Source organism: Mirounga angustirostris, unplaced genomic scaffold, assembly GCF_029215605.1.
Source record: "Mirounga angustirostris isolate CCGP_5_RB_7025 unplaced genomic scaffold, mMirAng1.0.hap1 SCAF_1, whole genome shotgun sequence".
In the NCBI taxonomy this organism is placed as follows: Eukaryota; Metazoa; Chordata; class Mammalia; order Carnivora; family Phocidae; genus Mirounga; species Mirounga angustirostris.
In genome coordinates this window covers 203,829,218-203,845,964 of record NW_026991709.1, presented here as the reverse complement: position 1 = coordinate 203,845,964, position 16,747 = coordinate 203,829,218, and the positions used below count along the sequence as shown (strand labels likewise).

Below are 16,747 nucleotides of genomic sequence, written 5' to 3'. Positions count from 1 at the left end.
TTCGAGGCCCAAGCCCAGATGCGTTCAGCGACCTGAGCGTCCCTGGCCACAGACCGAGTGGGCTTCTTGGGGTTCCCGGCAGTCTCTGGTCAGCCTTTATCAAGCCAGATTTTCGGCCCGTGGCAACCCCTGACTTTGCTTTTCCATTCAAGAGTTTCCACATTCACCATGAGCTCTTGCGCTTTCCTTTTCCCATTGAGAACGGATGGTTCTGGATCATCAGGACTGCTTTTGGAGATCTTCTACAGGGAACCCTGACAGGCCAGGAAGCAGGAACTCCAGAGTCGCCTCAGGAATCAAGGCGCTCACATGCCTCAGTTTCCCCATCTGAGAGGGACCTGACATCCTCTGAGCCGGGCACACGCCGGTCTTTCTTGAAGGCAGAAATTTCCAAGGTGGTGCCTGTGGGCTCTCCTCTCACTCTGGCTGGGACCTAGTGCCCTGGCCAGCCAATCCAATCCGGACGAGCCTGGGGTCTCAGAAGCCCCCACCACCCTGCATGGTCTCAGGCTGGCTGCTCTGAGGAGCCTCACGTGGCTCATGTGGGAAATGAGGACCATTAGTCTGGGGTTGTGGGAGGGCGACTTGGGGCAGCACAGGTCAAGTACACGTACCTGCCCGCTGTGAACGCCAGCTTCACAGCTGGGTCAAACCCTCGCCTTCCTCCCCTTCGCTCCAGCTCCAGCCCAAGGCCAGAAGCACACCTCAGGAGGCCTCAGGACCTTGGCATCAACTGACTTAACTCCATTGCTACACAGATAGGAAACTAAGGCACTGAGAACAGGCCCTACCTGAGGACACACAGCAGGTGCCGGTGACAGAGGTGAGGCTACAAACTTCCCCATGACCCTCCTATGGGGCCAAGACATGCAGAGGGGGTGGGTCAGGGCGCTCAGAGGTCCTACCCTCCACACACAGAGCTGTACCCTTTCCTAAGGATCTGATTCCTGGTGATGGAAGACCCTCGGTGCCGCGTGATTTCTGAGGCTGTTCCATGCGGTCTTATTTCTTTCTTTTTTTTTTTTTAAAGATTTTATTTATTTATTTGACAGAGAGAGCGAGCACAAGCAGGGGGAGCGGCAGAGGGAGAGGGAGAAGCAGGCTCCCCGCTGAGCAAGGAGCCCGATGCGGGGCTTGATCCCAGCACCCTGGGATGATGACCTGAGCCGAAGGCAGACGCTTAAACAACTGAGCCACCCAAGCACCCTATATTGCTCTTCTTGTTAAAAAAAAAAAAATCTACATTTTTAGAAGATGCCATTCCTCTCCCCATAGCTGATTCCCAGCATGCAGAGCCATGCCCAAACTGTATAGACCCTGGGCTCCTGCTGACACTGACCTGATGGGCCACCCCGAGTGGCCCCTTTCATCCACTTGGGTCCCTTCCTCCGCATCCGCTATACCGGGCACGTGGGCTGCCTCCCTCCCCATGCCGTCTCCCTGGGTAGCACCCCGCCCCCCCAGCCCCGGTACCTTGTACCAGGTAGTCCGTGGTCTCTCGCTCCACCTCGGGGCTGAGCTGCTGGGTTTTCTGCAGATACTTCAGGACAAAGATGTTGGGTGCAAAGTGGATCATGTTTTGCTCTCCGCAGCCAAAGGGCAGCCGCAGGAGGTTGCTGAGGTGGTTCAGGGTTGGTCCCATGACGTCTCCTGGTGGGGAGGAAATGAGGGCTGGGCTGCGGGCCGGCCTCAAATGGTGCCCTGGCTGTCCTAGGGATAGCCTTCGCCAGCGCGGCCTATGGCCTAACACCGGCCACCCACCCTCTGACTGCCCTTCGGGACCCGACTGCGCCCCATGCCCACTTAGCCCACCGGGGGCCCTGGCTTTGGTGGCCACCCACTGGAACTCTCCTACACACCTCCCTCTGTGTTCTTTGGTCTCAGCTCGGTGTTCTTTCTCTACCTCTTCATTATGCTGAATGCTCATTTCTTTGTGGCTTTTAAAACAGGTGCATTTAAAGCTATACATTTTCCTCTTACAACTTTGGTTGCATCCCACAAATGATCGATCAATCCAGCCATTATGGTTCTATTTTAAATATCTTTTCTAATTTCCAGTAGGAAACGTGATTTTCTCTTCAATCATGAGTATTTAGATTCTTTTTTAAGTTTCCATACCCACATGACATTGTTGATATATTTTTCAGTTCTTTTTTTTTCAATTTCTCCTGTGTTCTCCTCCCTTCAGCACTCTGCATTCCTCTTCTTGGCTTCTCTGCATCACACATGGCTGATGGGCCCTCCAGAACTCCTGCTCTTCCCTGGTCACACTTCCCTTCCTTCCTTGGCCTTTCCTCCTGCCCCACCGAGGCTGCCACTGCTCCTGCAGCCTCCATCCATGGCAGAGCCTGCCTACTTTCTCATCACCCTCCTCTGGGCTTCCCAGCTTCTTCTCCACCTTCCATCCCACTGTGCTGATAGGCACTGGCCCAGAGGTCCCGGCCCTTGCCCCGTCTCCATCCCTGCCCATCTGCTTGCTCCCCTATGCCACTACCCAGGCCACTCGCCCCCTAGGGCCATCTCTCACTTGATCTCTTGCCTCAGAAATTGCAAACTCCCACATCCTCTGATCTGGCTACAAACACTAACCTGTCTGGGCCCCAGGACTTCTGTCCTCTGATGTCAGAGAGACCCAAGACCCCTGCATTCAGGCCTATGTGCCCCTCCGGGCCTCTTCCCCTCTTCTCCATCCTTCCAACACCCAACACCATGTTGACCACATGGTCCCCACTTTCCACTCCTGTACCTGGGCTATAGGAGACAACCCACATCCTACAGACCCCCAGTCATAGCCACTTACTCCTGCTTAGCAAACGCTCTGGATGTCTGCCCCTCTCACCAGGACCCCCACCTTCCACCCTGCGCCTCGCTGACTTCACCCAGACTTTCTGCCTTCTTGCACATCACCCCACACTCACTGCTCTCACAGAATTGACCACCTGCCCCTTGGGGTTGCCTCACACAGGGCTTGGACAGGCTGGGTCTGGACCCACCTCGGGCAGACTGGAAATGCCTCAAAGACAGGGTTGGGGTCATCTCTGGGTCTGCCCCAGCACGGAGAAATCACCAGAAGCTGCTTGTCGGGTGAGTGGGTATGGGGCTGGAATCCCCGGAGAAACAGATCCCCAGTAGAGGCTGATGTGAAACCGAGTCTGGAGTGGACACCTTGCCCCCTGGCCTGAGTCCTTGCCCCCATTCTCCCCGGGCCAGGCTACAAGGCAGACGCACCTATGACGGAGGCCACTGCCCGCTCAGACCCAGGGATGGCGCTGTGCGGGACTCCCAGGGTAAAGGCTTCACTGTAGCTCTCGTCCACTTCCACCTTCTTCCAAATGCGGAACTCACCCACCGAGCCCCAGCCAGTGGAGAAGCCGATGAATCGGACCTCTGGTGGCCTGGGGAGGGTCCAGGCCATGATGACAGACTCATTGGAAGGCTCTGGACCATGGCCAACCTGGAAAAAGAGGCCAAGGATGCTGGATGCCGGAAGGAAGCACACAGTGGTGCTCAGGCAACAGGGACACTGGCTATGGGGGTCACAGAGAAACTAAAGGTCACCTCACCCCCTTCAATGGCCAACAGAGACACAAGTGTGGCATCTACAGATTCCGAAGTCATCAGGCTCCTGGGAGTCTCTGGGCCTTTGCACATGCTATTCCCTCTGCCTGAAACATCCTCCACTCCCCAGTTTGCCTGGTGAACTCCTATTCATGTTTCAAAACCCCATTTGGCTATGTCCCTCCTCTAGAAAGCTGTATTAGCTGCTCCTTTTCTATGTCCCCTTTGCCTGGTCCCTAAAATTCACCAGCCCCCATTTCACCTACTTATATCCACCTTCCTTCTCCATGGCTACCCACCATCCCTCAGCTCTCAGATCCCTACACCCCTGTAAGCAACTCCAGGCAGACTGTGAGCAGCCTGAGATAGTGCCCTGTGTTTATCCTCCCTCCTCCCTGCCCCCTGTCAGAGCTGGACACAGATCAGGAGGTAGCAAATGCCCAGAAGCAGGAGGTTCCCATGCCCACCCCAGTCAGCCCAGCCATGCCTGGATGAACCCGCCATGCCAGCTGATCCAGAATGTTCTGAATTCATCCCAGGACAGGATCTTTGCCGTGTGTGTGCTGGCCACAGGGTCGCCCATCTTGCTGGTGGAGATCCAGGACCTGGTGTTCTGGTGCCCCCCCAGGACGATCTCTATCATGCCTGCTGTGTCCTGGGGCCCGGGGGACAAGGCCACTCGGGCATCATTGTGGGCTCGCACAGCCACATCAAAACGGGTGAGACACAGCGGCCGTGGCACATACTGGAACTCATACTTGTTGGGTGTGGAGATGTGGACTCTCTCTGGATGGAGGGAAGGAGAGAGGGGGTTGAAGGCACCCCTGGAGGCATCCTGCCTCTCCCTGCCTGTGCCCAGAGCTTAGAATCAGGACCACGGGGGGGACAGCCAATGGAGCTGGCTTAATGACAGCTCTGCCAAGAGCACACAAAAGATAAAATGCTCACAGGGATAAATCCTACAGAATACGTGCAAAGACCTGTGCACAGGAGACTGCAAAAGATTCTTGAAACTGATGAAGACCCAAATCGGTGGAGAGCTAGACCGTGTCCGTGGGTCAGAAGACAATACGGCAAATACGTTCATTATTCCCCAAACGGATGTTCAGATTTGCTGCGATCCCAATCAAAACACAGCAGGGTCTTCTGGGGGAAATTACAAAGCTGATTCCACAATTTATAGAGAAACATTAAGAATCTAGAAGAGCCAAAACAACTTTGATAAAGAACCAAGTCAAAGGACTCACACCTCTGACACCGAGACGTAATCAAAAGCTGTAGGAATCACAACAGTGCGGTACTGATGTCAACACAGGCAGGTGCTCAACAGAACAGAGTAGGGAGTCCAGAAAGGGACCCACATGTGTATGAACAACTGATTTGCAACAAAGGTGTGAAGGCAATTCAACAGCGAAAATCGTCTCATCCAATGGTGCTGGAACAGCTAGTTACCCAGAAGCAGGAAAGGGGAACTCCGAACCACACTTTGCATGGTCTCCAAATACCAACTTGAAATAGTTCATAGCCATTTTATAAGCGTACGACCTAATACTACAAACTCTGAGGAGAAAACGTAGGATTTGGAAAAGATTTTTTAGATACAACAAAAGCATAATCCATAAAAGGAAAGACTGATTGACTGGACCACATCAACATGAGAAACTTCTGCTCTTTGAAAGACACTATTAGGAGAAAGAAAAGACAAGCCACACACTGGGAGAAATGTCTTTGTGAAGCATTTACCTGGGAAAGGACTTGTATCCAGAATATATTTTTTAAAACTTCCAAAACTCAATTTAAAATAAATGTTAAAAGAACTGAACAGGCACTTCACTGAAAAAAAATATACCAGCAGTAAACAGGCACATGAAGAGATGCTTGAATGATGGAAATGCACATTAAAACCACAATGAGATACCATCAGACACCTTTTAGAATGCCTGAAATTAATCAGACAGACAACCCCAAGTGTGGGTGAGGAGAGCGAGGAAGTGACTCTCACCCCCTGCTGGTGGGAATGCAAAAGGGTACTACCACTTTGGAAAATTGTGCGACCATTTCTTAAAAGGTTGGACGCATACCTACTGTATGATTTCGCTGTTCCACTCATAGGTACTGATTCAAGAGAAAGGAAAACATATTACCCATACAAAGACTTGTCCATGAATATTCATAGCAGCTTTATTGGAAATAGCCCCAAACTGGAAATAACTCAAATGTCCACCAACAGGTCAATGAATAAACAAAGTGCAATGCATCCATTCAGTGGAGTCCCACTCAGCCTTAAAATGACTGAATTATTGATACACACAACATGGATGCATCTCAAAATTTTTATGCTGAAAGAAACCAGATAAAAAGAGTACATTTTATATGATTCCATTTATATAAAAGTCTAGAAAGAGCAAAGCAATCTATAGAGACTGAAAGGAAGGTGAGTAGTTCCCTAGTGACAAGAGTAGGCAGGGGTGAGTAGTTACAGGGAGCATGACTTTTGGGTTTAGTGGAAATCCTCATTATCTTAGTTGTGATGGTTTCACAGATGTACACATATGCCAACATTTACCAAACTGTACACTTAAAGTACGTGTGAGTTATTATAGTCAATTATACCTCCAAAAACATGTTAAAAACACTGCCAATTTTACTTTGAATACAAATATATATTCAGCCTAGCATAAATTATGATGTAAAAATAGAAACCATATATAAGTGCCCAACAATGTTTCAAAACATTCCATAATAATCAAATTATGGAGCAGCCGTTTTTTGTTATTGTTGTTGTTTTAAGATTTTTATTTATTTGACAGAGAGAGAGAGCACAAGCAGAGGGGAGTGGCAGGCAGAGGGAGAAGCAGGCTCCCCACTGAGCAGGGAGTCTGATGCGGGACTTGGTCCCAGGACCCTGGGATCATGACCTGAATTGAAGGCAGACGCTTAACCGACTGAGCCACCCAGGCACCCCGTGAACAGTCGTTTGATAGAACATACTGAAACTGTTCTGAAATGCTGTTTATAAAGACTTTACAATAACAAGGAAAAGGGCTCGGGATGTGTTAAATGAGCAAGGCAGAACACAAAATTGTATAGCTCATGAGTTACAACTATGTTAAAACAAACAACAATCAATCCTATGAAACCAAATACAGCAAAATGTCAGAAGAGGTCATCTATGGATGCGAACCAGAGGAGATATTTTTTCCTTCTTTCTAAGTTCTCTGTAATACATAGGTATTGCTTTTTCTTTTCCCAATTTTTTTTATTGTGGTAAAATACACATAATGTAAAGTTTGTCATCTTAAACATTTTTAAATGTACAGTTCAGTGGTATCAAATACAGTCATATTGTGCAAATGTCAGCACTGTCCACCTCCAGAACTCTTTCATCTTGCAAAACTGAAACTCTATCCCCATTAAACACTAAGTCAGCAACCCCTCCCCACAGCCCCCGGCTCCTACCATTCTATTTTCTGTCTCTATGATTTTGACTTCTCTAAGTACCTCATACAAGTACATTCATACAGTATTTGTACATATGTATCACTTTTTTTTTTTTTTAGAGAGAGGGAGGTGGGGAGGGGCATATGGGGAGAGAAAATCCCAAAGCTTGATCTCACGACCCTGAGATCGTGACCTGAGCCAAAATCAAGAGTTGGGCGCTTAACTGACTGAGTCACCCTAGTGTCCCACACATGTTTCACTTTGAAAAATGTTTTTAATTTAAATTTTACTAGGATAATTATAGATTCACAGACAACTGTAAGAAACAATATGGAAAGATCCTGTGTCCTCTTGACCCAGTTTCCCCCAGTGCTATCTCTCAAAATTCTACTACAGTATCACAATTGGGATATTGACATTGATACAATCCATTAATCTTATTCAGATTTCCCCAATTTTATTTGTACAGGATCCCTCCTATTGCCCTTTATCACCATATCCACACCATTCTTCCCCATCTCAGCAACGACTAATATGATCTCCATTTCTAAAATTTTGTCATTTCAAAAATAACATAAATGGAATCATTTATGGACCCTTTGGGATTGAGTTTTTTTCACTCAATCCCCTTCATCCAAGTTGCTCCATATATCAATAGTTTGTCCCTTTTTACCAATGAATAGCATTCCAAGGTATGAATGTACCATAATTTGTATAACCACTCATTCCACTGAAGGACACCTAGCCTGTTTCCAGTTTGGGGCTATTACAAATAAAGCTGATATGAATGTCTGTTTATGGGTTTTTGTGTAAACAGAAATCTTCATTTCTTTAGGATAAATGCCTCGTAGTGCAATTTCTTTGGAACATGTGTAGCTTTTTAAGAAACTACCAGCAGTGGCCATACCATTTTACAATTCCCACCAGCTATGTATGAATGATCCCTTTTCTCCACATCCTGGCCATCTTTTATTGTGGTGACTTTTTTTTTTTTTTTTAATTTTAGTCATTCTGGTAAGTATGCATTGATAACTCACAGTGCTTTATTTTGCATTTTGCTAATGGTTAATGATGTTGAACACCTTTGCATGTGCTTATTTGCCACCTGTGTATCTTCTTCGGTGAACTGTTTATTTCTTTTTCCCATATATTTTTTAAGATTTTATTTTTTTTTTTAAGATTTTATTTATTTATTTGAGAGAGAGAATGAGATAGAGAGAGAGAGCATGAGACAGGGGAGGGTCAGAGGGAGAAGCAGACTCCCTGCCGAGCAGGGAGCCCGATGCGGGACTCGATCCTGGGACTCCAGGATCATGACCTGAGCCGAAGGCAGTCGCTTAACCAACTGAGCCACCCAGGTGCCCTAAGATTTTATTTTTAAGTAATCTCCACACCCAACATGGGGCTTGAACTCACAACCCCAAAATTAAGAGTCGCATGCTCCACTGACTGAGCCAACCAGGTGCCCCTCCTTTTTCCCACTTTCTAATTGGATTGTTTTATTTATTGTTGAACTTTGAGAGCTCTTTATATATTCTAGATACTAGTTCTTTGTTGGATCTGGGTTTGGAAAGATTTTCTTCCAGTGTGTAGCTTGTATTTCTTCCTCTTAACAGCATCTTTTGCAAAGCAGTTTTTTTTCCCCCCTTTCAAGTAGGCTCCACACCCAGCATGGAGCCCAGCATGGGGTTTGAACTCAAGACCCTGAGATCAAGACCTGAGCTGAGATCAAGAGTCAGACACTTAACCGACTGAGCCACCCAGGCACCCCTTGCAAAGCAGTTTTTAATTTTGATGAGGTTCATTCATCAGTTTCCTTTTATGGGTCATGCTTTTTGGTATCATATCTAAAAACTCTTCACTTAGCCCTAGATCCCAAAGGTTTTTCTCCCAAATTTTTTCCTAAAAATTTTATAGTTTGACATGTAAGTCCACAATCCATTTGAGTTAATTCTTGTATAAAGTGGGATCTTTAGGTCAAAGTTCATGCTTTTGCCAATAGATGTCCAATTACTCCAGCACCGTTTGTGGAAAAGGCTCTCCTTCCTTCATTGAATTGTTTTTGTACCCCTGTCAAAAATCATTTGAGCATATATGTACCATATTGCTATTTAATACAAAAAATGGGGAAACATGTCAAGAGGAAGCCTGTGTCCAGAGTGGTCTGTGTGGGTTATGGGACCTGTCATGCTGAATGCCTTGGCAATGGCAACCCCCAGAGACTCCAGCTTGGATCCTCAGCTCCGTCACCTGCCAAAGCCTGCTGGGTGACTGCCCAGTGACAAGCCAGGCCTGAGCTCCAAGCTAAATGGTTCCTCTGGGAGGGACTGGACAGGGAGAGGGCAGACATTCTGCTTAGCATTTCCCTGACCCCACCAAGGTAGAGGCATCCACTGGGCACTCTGTACCCATTTCCTTGTCATGGATCATGTACAAGTATAATGTCGATTTCAGGGGATTGAGGCAGACCCCGAATCCCACACCTTCTGGAACCCGCTTTAATTTCTTATCTTCTCTATGGGCCCAGGATTCTGGGTCAGACTTCTTCCCACAGCTTTCCCCTGACGTGACTCTAAGCCCTCCCTTCCCTGGATCCTAGGCTCCTCACCCCAGGGCCCTGCAGACAGCCCTATTTGTGCCCACGGTCTCTCTTCTCATTGACGCCTCCAGTCTACGTTCGTGGGCACTTCCTTCCTGCGTGGCAGATGCCCGGCCCTCACTCTGGCTCATGGTTGTCACCAGCCCGGACATCTCAGTTTTCCGCTTCTGTGTCTTCTGAGCCCAGGAAGGGCAGGCATCCACTTCACAGTGGGAGAGCTGTGACAGTGTGGGGGTAAGGGCCAAAGTCCTCAGCAGGGTGGGTGCAGGGACTCACCGTTGGGACAGAAGAAAGCACTGTAGGTATACGCACGGGGGGCTCCTTCCGGCTGAAACAGAGAGACGGGGAGAACTGAGTGCTGGAGGGGCAGTCCGCCCAGGGGAGCGGCCGCCTTCCCATGGCAGTGCTCCAAGCCTGGACCCTGCAGGGTGATGCCAATGTCACACGTACACGGAGAAGGACCAGGCTGCCTACCCCCCAGGCCTAGGGGGGGGAAACAGAGGCTCATCCCCCTTCTCCGGGTTCTGGTCAAACCAACTCACCAACTACTCCTAGATTTGTCATGCTTGCCACACACTCCCACCTTGTCCTCCCGGTCTCCTGGGCTAATGGTGGAGCCTGGCTCCTCCACGATCCCGTAGGTCCCAACCATCACCTGCTTCCCCACCGTACGCCTCTGTCATCTGCAGTTTCCTCCCCGGCAGATGGCAGGCAGGGTCGCGTGAGGGTCCACCAAATAACCGATCCAGCAAACCAACCATGCACCCAGGGCTCTCCCATGGTGGGGAGCGGGAGAAGGATTCTGCTGTTTTATCAAGCCACACATCTGCCACCTCCTGTTTCAGAAATCCGTTTTTCCAGTTCACGCTTCAGTTTTTTGCATCGACATCTCAGGTCTTCTGATACCTAAATGTTACCTCCTGCCCCGAGAACGGCCTGCACTAAGCTGTGCCGGCAGATGCTGCAGACAGAGCAGACTGCTGAGCAGCGTGAACGGGAGGAAGGGCCCAGGGACAGAGGATCCCTCTCTGTGCATTGAGAAATTCCTTCCGCAGATGGAGGAGGCAAGAACTCAAGGCCTGGCTGCTCTGGATGGCTTGCCATCCTTGCAGGAGGGCGGGCTGAGGGCCAGGGAGCAAGCTCGGGCTGAGCCAAGGGTTGCCAGGGGTCTCCGTGCTTCCTGTTGAGGCCGTTCCATCCTGCTGGCTAACAGAAATGGCATTCCTCATCAGACAACAGGCTTGTCCCGGAGGAATCCATCATGTCCCGTCAACCACGCTGTGGCAATGACTCGCCCACCTCCGGGAGTTGTGCCCGGCGCACGTGTGGCTCCAGGTGCCGCAGGAACTGCCAGGACCACAGGCAGGAGGGAGGGTAGCTGTTTGCAGCTGGGCCACAGGGCAGGGGCAGACATTCGGGAGGCTGCGAGGAGCTTCATCGGCGCTGCCGGGCACCCTCGGTGTAGTGTGAGAGTCTCAGCAGGGCTCTGGGCTCCGATGTGTCCAAGCAGCACCCACAAGATGGGGCATCATTGCTGCCGCCCGCCCAGCACCGTGAGGGATCGTGTGCATTCTCTCCGGCCCTCCCACACTATGGGCTGAGCGTGAGAAGCCCCGACTTAGGGAGCGGCGTCGGAATATCAAGACAGGTGCCCAGCCCACACTAAGTGGCAGATCCTAGATTCCCAGCCGGGGGGCGGGGGTGGGGTGGGATGTCAGTAAGACCCCAACCCCTGGGCCCCTCCGCTCTAGGCTCTGTGTCCTTTCTGCACGGGCATTCAGCGACAGCCCTCCAAATATCAGGTCACGATCCCCATAACTGCCTAGAACACATAGGAAGTCGGAGACAGATGCACACTGCCCTCTAAGATGGTCAACGTGGGGGTCAGAGGACACTTCCCTGAAGCCCTTGCCTGTCCCAGGCCGCTCTACCAAATCTCACTCTGCACGGCAGGGGAGGCCGGATGCTGCAGTCCCCTAACGAGGAGATGCAGAGACCCCTCACCTGCCCCTAGACCGAGAGCAGGACCGGGGCTGCACCAGCCCCGGGCGGGGATCACAGACTCCAGCGAGGCCCCCACCCCATGGTTGATGGCCCTGGCCAAGGGCCCTCAGCGAGGACATGGGCTTACCTCAACCATCACACTGCGCCTGATGTGATCCCTCCCGGCGGGGACCCGCCTGTCAGCGAAGCTCTCCTCCAAGTGTTTGATGGACTGCCCGTCCCGGCAGCAGCTTGTTTCTCCGTAAGCGAGGGCTTTGGCTGCGGAGATTTGAGCGCTCAGTGCTTTCGGTCAGAACAGGTTCCCACCCGGGGGGAGGGGCGCATCGTCCCTCACCCTCGGCCCGAGTGTTTGCATGTGCAGATGTATGCGCACATACGTGTGCCAGGCTGGTGTGGCACCTAAGCTCAGCTCCCTCCAGGTGAAGCTTCAGGCCCCACCCCGGGGGACCGCCCCGCCCTACCCCTATGTCTACATCAGTCCTGACCTCCTGATCCATCCCACTGGCCTGCTTCCCCAGCTGCCCTTCTGACCTCATCTACTGCCCCGCCCACCCCTCACCTGTGCCTGGGCTCAGCACGCGGACCCTTTGGTGGCCCGGAGGGGGGATGCCTGAGGCAGCACGGGACCTCACCTGTGACATTACTGAGTCCCAGGTCACTGAAGGACAGAACCACCCAGGCGGGCTCCATCTCCCCAGAGGCCACGCACATCTTCTTGGTCAGATGGCGTTTGCCTGGATGCCCGATAAACCGGATGCCCTTGGGAACTGAGATCTTCACGTACACCTGCAGAGGGCGGGATGCCGCTCGTGGTGCCTGGAATATGGGTGCCCTGCCAGCATGTCCCACCGCCCACCGCGTCAGCCCTCGCCAAAAGCCGTGCTCTTCTGGAAAGGCCCCCTTTCCATTTCCAATCAGAACCAGCTACTCACCATTGTCTTGCTGGGAGCCCCCTCTTTATTTCAGCCCCCCAACTTCCCCATGGAGGCAGCTTCCCCTCAGGACCAAGGTGCATTCAAGGGCAGCTTCTCTGGCTGCGTCCACCCCGGGCACCAGAGGGGAGGGACCTCTCCACCTGCTGCTCCGCAAAGCACTTCTTCTGACCCTCTGTCCCACCTCTGAGGTCCGCAGCGTCATAATAGAGTTCTGTGTGTGTGCACACGTGTGCCGTGTGTGTGTGTGCATACCTACGTGCGTGTGTGTGTGGCCCATGCACACCCACATGCACGCATATACACACGCACAGTGCCTGAGTGCACGCACACGCACGTGAGTGTCTCTATGTGCATGTGTGGTTATACCTCCCAATCTAGAACAGGCTCTTTGGTCCACATCCATTTGCCCAATCAGCATATATGAATCACCTAGTGGGTGCAGGCACCCTACTAGGAGCTAAAGTAATGAGGCCGAAGAAGACACGCGGGATCTCTGGGCCTCAGAGGATCAACACGTCCAAGTCACACACACAGGCGCGTGTGATGTGGAGGGAAGGGCACGAGAAAAATCTAGTGGCAGGTGTGACAGAGCATCTGAACCCTGCCTCAGGACAAGCCCAGCTGGACCCGAGTGTGAACGGCCGATGCAGGGTGTGTCAGGAGCTCCCACATCCCTCTGAGTCTGAGTTCTTCCAGGGAGGAAAGAAGAGACTTAAGAGCCAAGCGTCAGTGAGCCATATTTTCCGGGTCCTGGGTGGAATGACGAGCTGTCCATGTTGACAGGGGTAAATGGGTCTGTTTCCCTGGTGCCTTGGGGATGTGTAACAAAGCAGCCACCAGGGTGTGCTCAGAGCTAAAATGGGCACCTGAGGGTCCTGCCTGCCAACTCGGTGAGGACCCTCCCTTGGGGGGACCACCCTCTAGATCAGGGATCAGTCTGCACTTATTCTGGCTTTTTAAGACCGGGGTCCTATTCCTCCTGGCTACACACTACATAAAAAGAATGACAGAGGATGGATCGTACAGGCACGGGGGCTTCGGGGCTGCCTGCTCTGAGCCTATTTCACATGTCCCCCTCGGCTTGCCTGGCTCCCTGTAAACACCCAGTTCTAACACAGCTCAGCCCCAAACACTCTGGGAGACCTTGGACATGTAATGATGCATCTCAGAGTTTCCTGTCTGGGAACGATTCCATCCACAGCCCTTCCTCCCCGGCCCAGGCAGCTGCTTGATATCTGTGCAGGCAGAATCCTGAGGCCGGCGGGTTAGCGGTGTCAGCGCTCCGAGGTCAGGTGCGGGCAGGCCCCACGTCCTGGGCCCTGGGGTCTTCTGATGTCTGCACGAGGCCCAGCACACACTGGTTCTGAGTGCCAATGAATGAGAATCGCCAGCATTTTGCACCAAGGAGCTCCTTACCGGTGGTCTCTGGATGTTTCATCCTTATTTCAGAATCTGCACGGACTGCTTTTTTTTCTTTTTTCCAGTTGACATTTTCCTTTAATTAAAGGCTCAAGGGACAAGAAGCTCCTAGGTGACAGTACATTAATGTGCGGCTCTTCTACAGAGTAAGAGAGACACCAGCAGGAAAGTCAAGTGCAAACACCAGCGTCGGACTCGTACTGTGCCTGCCAGATGGTGGGGCGAGAACCCCCTTACTAGCCTCGCGGCTGTCACACACCATTGCGTCCAACACGCTTTTGGGCAGATGAAATCATTCAGTGGATGCATAGCATTTGCAAAGGAAAACAAGGAGTAAAACGTCTCATGTAAGCTCCAGGTCCCCCTCTGAGCCTGACTCAGAATGTCTGCTGTCCCCGCTCCGGGCCGGGCTCAGAAATGATCACAGACCACAGCCATCCCCGTCGAGACTCACGAGGGGCCCTCGCGTCTGCTCTTTCCCTCCTGCCCCAGAGAAGCAGCCGGCGGGGGTGAGCAGGGCCCGGGTGAGTTCTCACGCCCCGTTTACAGATAGGGAAACTGAGGCAAACTGAGGCCGTAAATAGAAATGCCAAGCCAAAGTCCAGTCTTCTGGGGGCAGCGAGGTGTGAACATGCAGGACCCCCAGCAGTCTTGGGCGCCGTGCCAGGCAGCAAATTCCAATTTCCTCATTTTTTCAGGAAAAAACGGAAATCTAGGCTTCGGGGGCGGGGTGAAATCTCTTAGTTTCCACGGTGTCTGGTTGAGGCTGCAGCTTACATCTTCTGCCCTCGGTATGGCCCTGGGGTTCCCCACGCACTTGGGCAGGGCCAAGAGGAAGTCAGCCATGTCCCCAGCGTGTGGCTTTTTGGGATGAAGCTGAGACGTGCAGAGAGCAGGCCTGCTCCCAGCTGGACCCCTGATCCTGCACCCCACTCACTCCTCCGCCCACAGCCTCGGCTTTCAACCCTCAGCCCTGGGGGTTAACCCTAACGTTGGAGAGCCCTCCCCATCTCCCTTCCTCCCTCCCACCAGCTGACATCCAGGCCTAGCCAGCGCTCAAGGATCACAAAGGTGGCGGAGGGCGAGTGGTCCTAGCCTCCCCAAGCTTCACTGCTACACAGACCCCGGCCCCCCTGAAGCCCCCTTCCCCATCATGCACCCACCTGGTCTCACAGGCCCCCCCTCACCTACTGTCCTTCCTCATCACCAGGGTCTGAAATCCTCCCCAGCCTCCAAGATCAGCCCTAAGCCCACCCCCTCAGGGTAGCTGTATGGGTTCGACGGTGGCTCCCGGAAAGATATTTTGAAGTCCTAAACTCCAGGCACCTGTCAACACGATCTTATTTGGAAACAGGGTCTCTGCAGAGGTCACTAAGTTACAATGAGGTTAGGGCCCACCCTACTCCAATAGGACTGGGATCTTTCGAAGAGGACCCACAGACACAGAGACGTTCACAGAGGGAAGACACGTGAGGGAAGGCGACGTGGAGACAGACCGGAGCCAGGCAGTAGGAGGCATGAGAGGGAGCTCCCTCAGAGCCTCAGAGAGGAACCGGCCCGGCCCACACCGAGACCTTGCACTCTGGCCTCCAGAAGCGTGGAAGAATCCACTTCCGCTGTTCTCGGCCTCCCAGCTCGGGCTACTTTGTTTAGGCAGCTGCAAGAGGCTGAGAGAGCCGCCTTCTCCACCTCCTCCCAGGAGGAGCCCCGGGCCCCGCTGCTCGGCCCCTGGGGCATCGGCAGGGTCTGCAGCCCTTCCGTGGACACTGTTCTCAGCAGGTGCTAACCCACGCAGCCCATAACCGCCGTGACTCCTCTGTGCCTGACGCTTGTGGAAACCGAAACACCGACGTGTGGAGTAGCGTGGCCACATGGGCGAGTGTGCAAGTGTAACCAGGGACGGTGAGCGCCTGCTCTGCGGACCCCCAGGATTCCGGCCCCTGCCTCCCCGATAACACAGCAGCTGCACCTCCCACGACCCCCTGCCCCGTTACAGAGATGCTCTGTCCCCTTCCAAGCCGCTCAGGCTGACCCCCCTCATCCCTGCCTCCTGAGATCACGGGTGCCCCCAGGCACAGGGAAGGCTGGGGGGAGGGGGCGGGTTTAGTACCTCGGCACAGGCGCCCATGTAGTTGTAGACACTGAGGGGGATCTTGGCCTGCTCCCCGCGGACCACGTAGGGGGGCAGCGTGAAGTCGACAAAGAAGGGCTTGAAGGTCTTCAGCAGGGCAGGCGCGGCGACACCCAGGCCCCAAGCCTCGGACAGACCCACAGCCTCACCCACCCAGCTGGTGATGGAGTCCGGGACCTGCATGCTGAGCGTCTCCTCGCCGGACGGGTCACTGCAGGAAGATGGACAACCATGGGCCCTTCTCCAGGGCCGGGCCGAGGCGGCCAGGCGGGACTGGGGGACTGCAGCAAGGCGGTCCTTGCAGCTGGGAAATAAGCATTTAGGCACCATATGGCGTGTGACAGGAGAGAGCCGCCCCTCGGCCCCAACTCATGTAATCAGAAACACGAATGGCTCTCGGGACAGCTGTGGACACAGGGTCACCCGCCACGTAGGTTCAGCCGTGCTGACTCTGGCTGTGCACGCCCCACCCAGTTCGGGGGAGGGGGGGAAGACGCTGAATTGAGGGGACCGGTCATTTGGGGCGTGCTTGTGTCTCCTAGAAAGGTACGTCCAAGCCTCCAAGCCGCAAGCCCCAGTACCTGTGAACGTGACCTTATTTGGAAACAGGATCTTTGCACATGAAATCAGTGATGAGGTCAGGCTGGAGGAAGGCGGGGC

General features: G+C 52.8%; 1 protein-coding gene across 1 annotated transcript in view; it reads right to left on the bottom strand.

The window, feature by feature from the left end:
* The window catches only part of CPAMD8 (C3 and PZP like alpha-2-macroglobulin domain containing 8), a 75,067-nt gene that overhangs the window by 16,598 nt on the left and 41,722 nt on the right, over window positions 1–16,747 (bottom strand). Inside the window, exons 20-26 of the mRNA XM_064598234.1 lie at window positions 16,067–16,298; window positions 12,235–12,388; window positions 11,730–11,860; window positions 9,875–9,926; window positions 4,046–4,344; window positions 3,229–3,454; window positions 1,474–1,650 (exon numbers count right to left, since the gene is read on the bottom strand). Of these exons, the coding sequence (XP_064454304.1) occupies window positions 1,474–1,650; window positions 3,229–3,454; window positions 4,046–4,344; window positions 9,875–9,926; window positions 11,730–11,860; window positions 12,235–12,388; window positions 16,067–16,298 (1,271 nt within the window). The remainder of the gene's footprint in view (window positions 1–1,473; window positions 1,651–3,228; window positions 3,455–4,045; window positions 4,345–9,874; window positions 9,927–11,729; window positions 11,861–12,234; window positions 12,389–16,066; window positions 16,299–16,747) is intronic.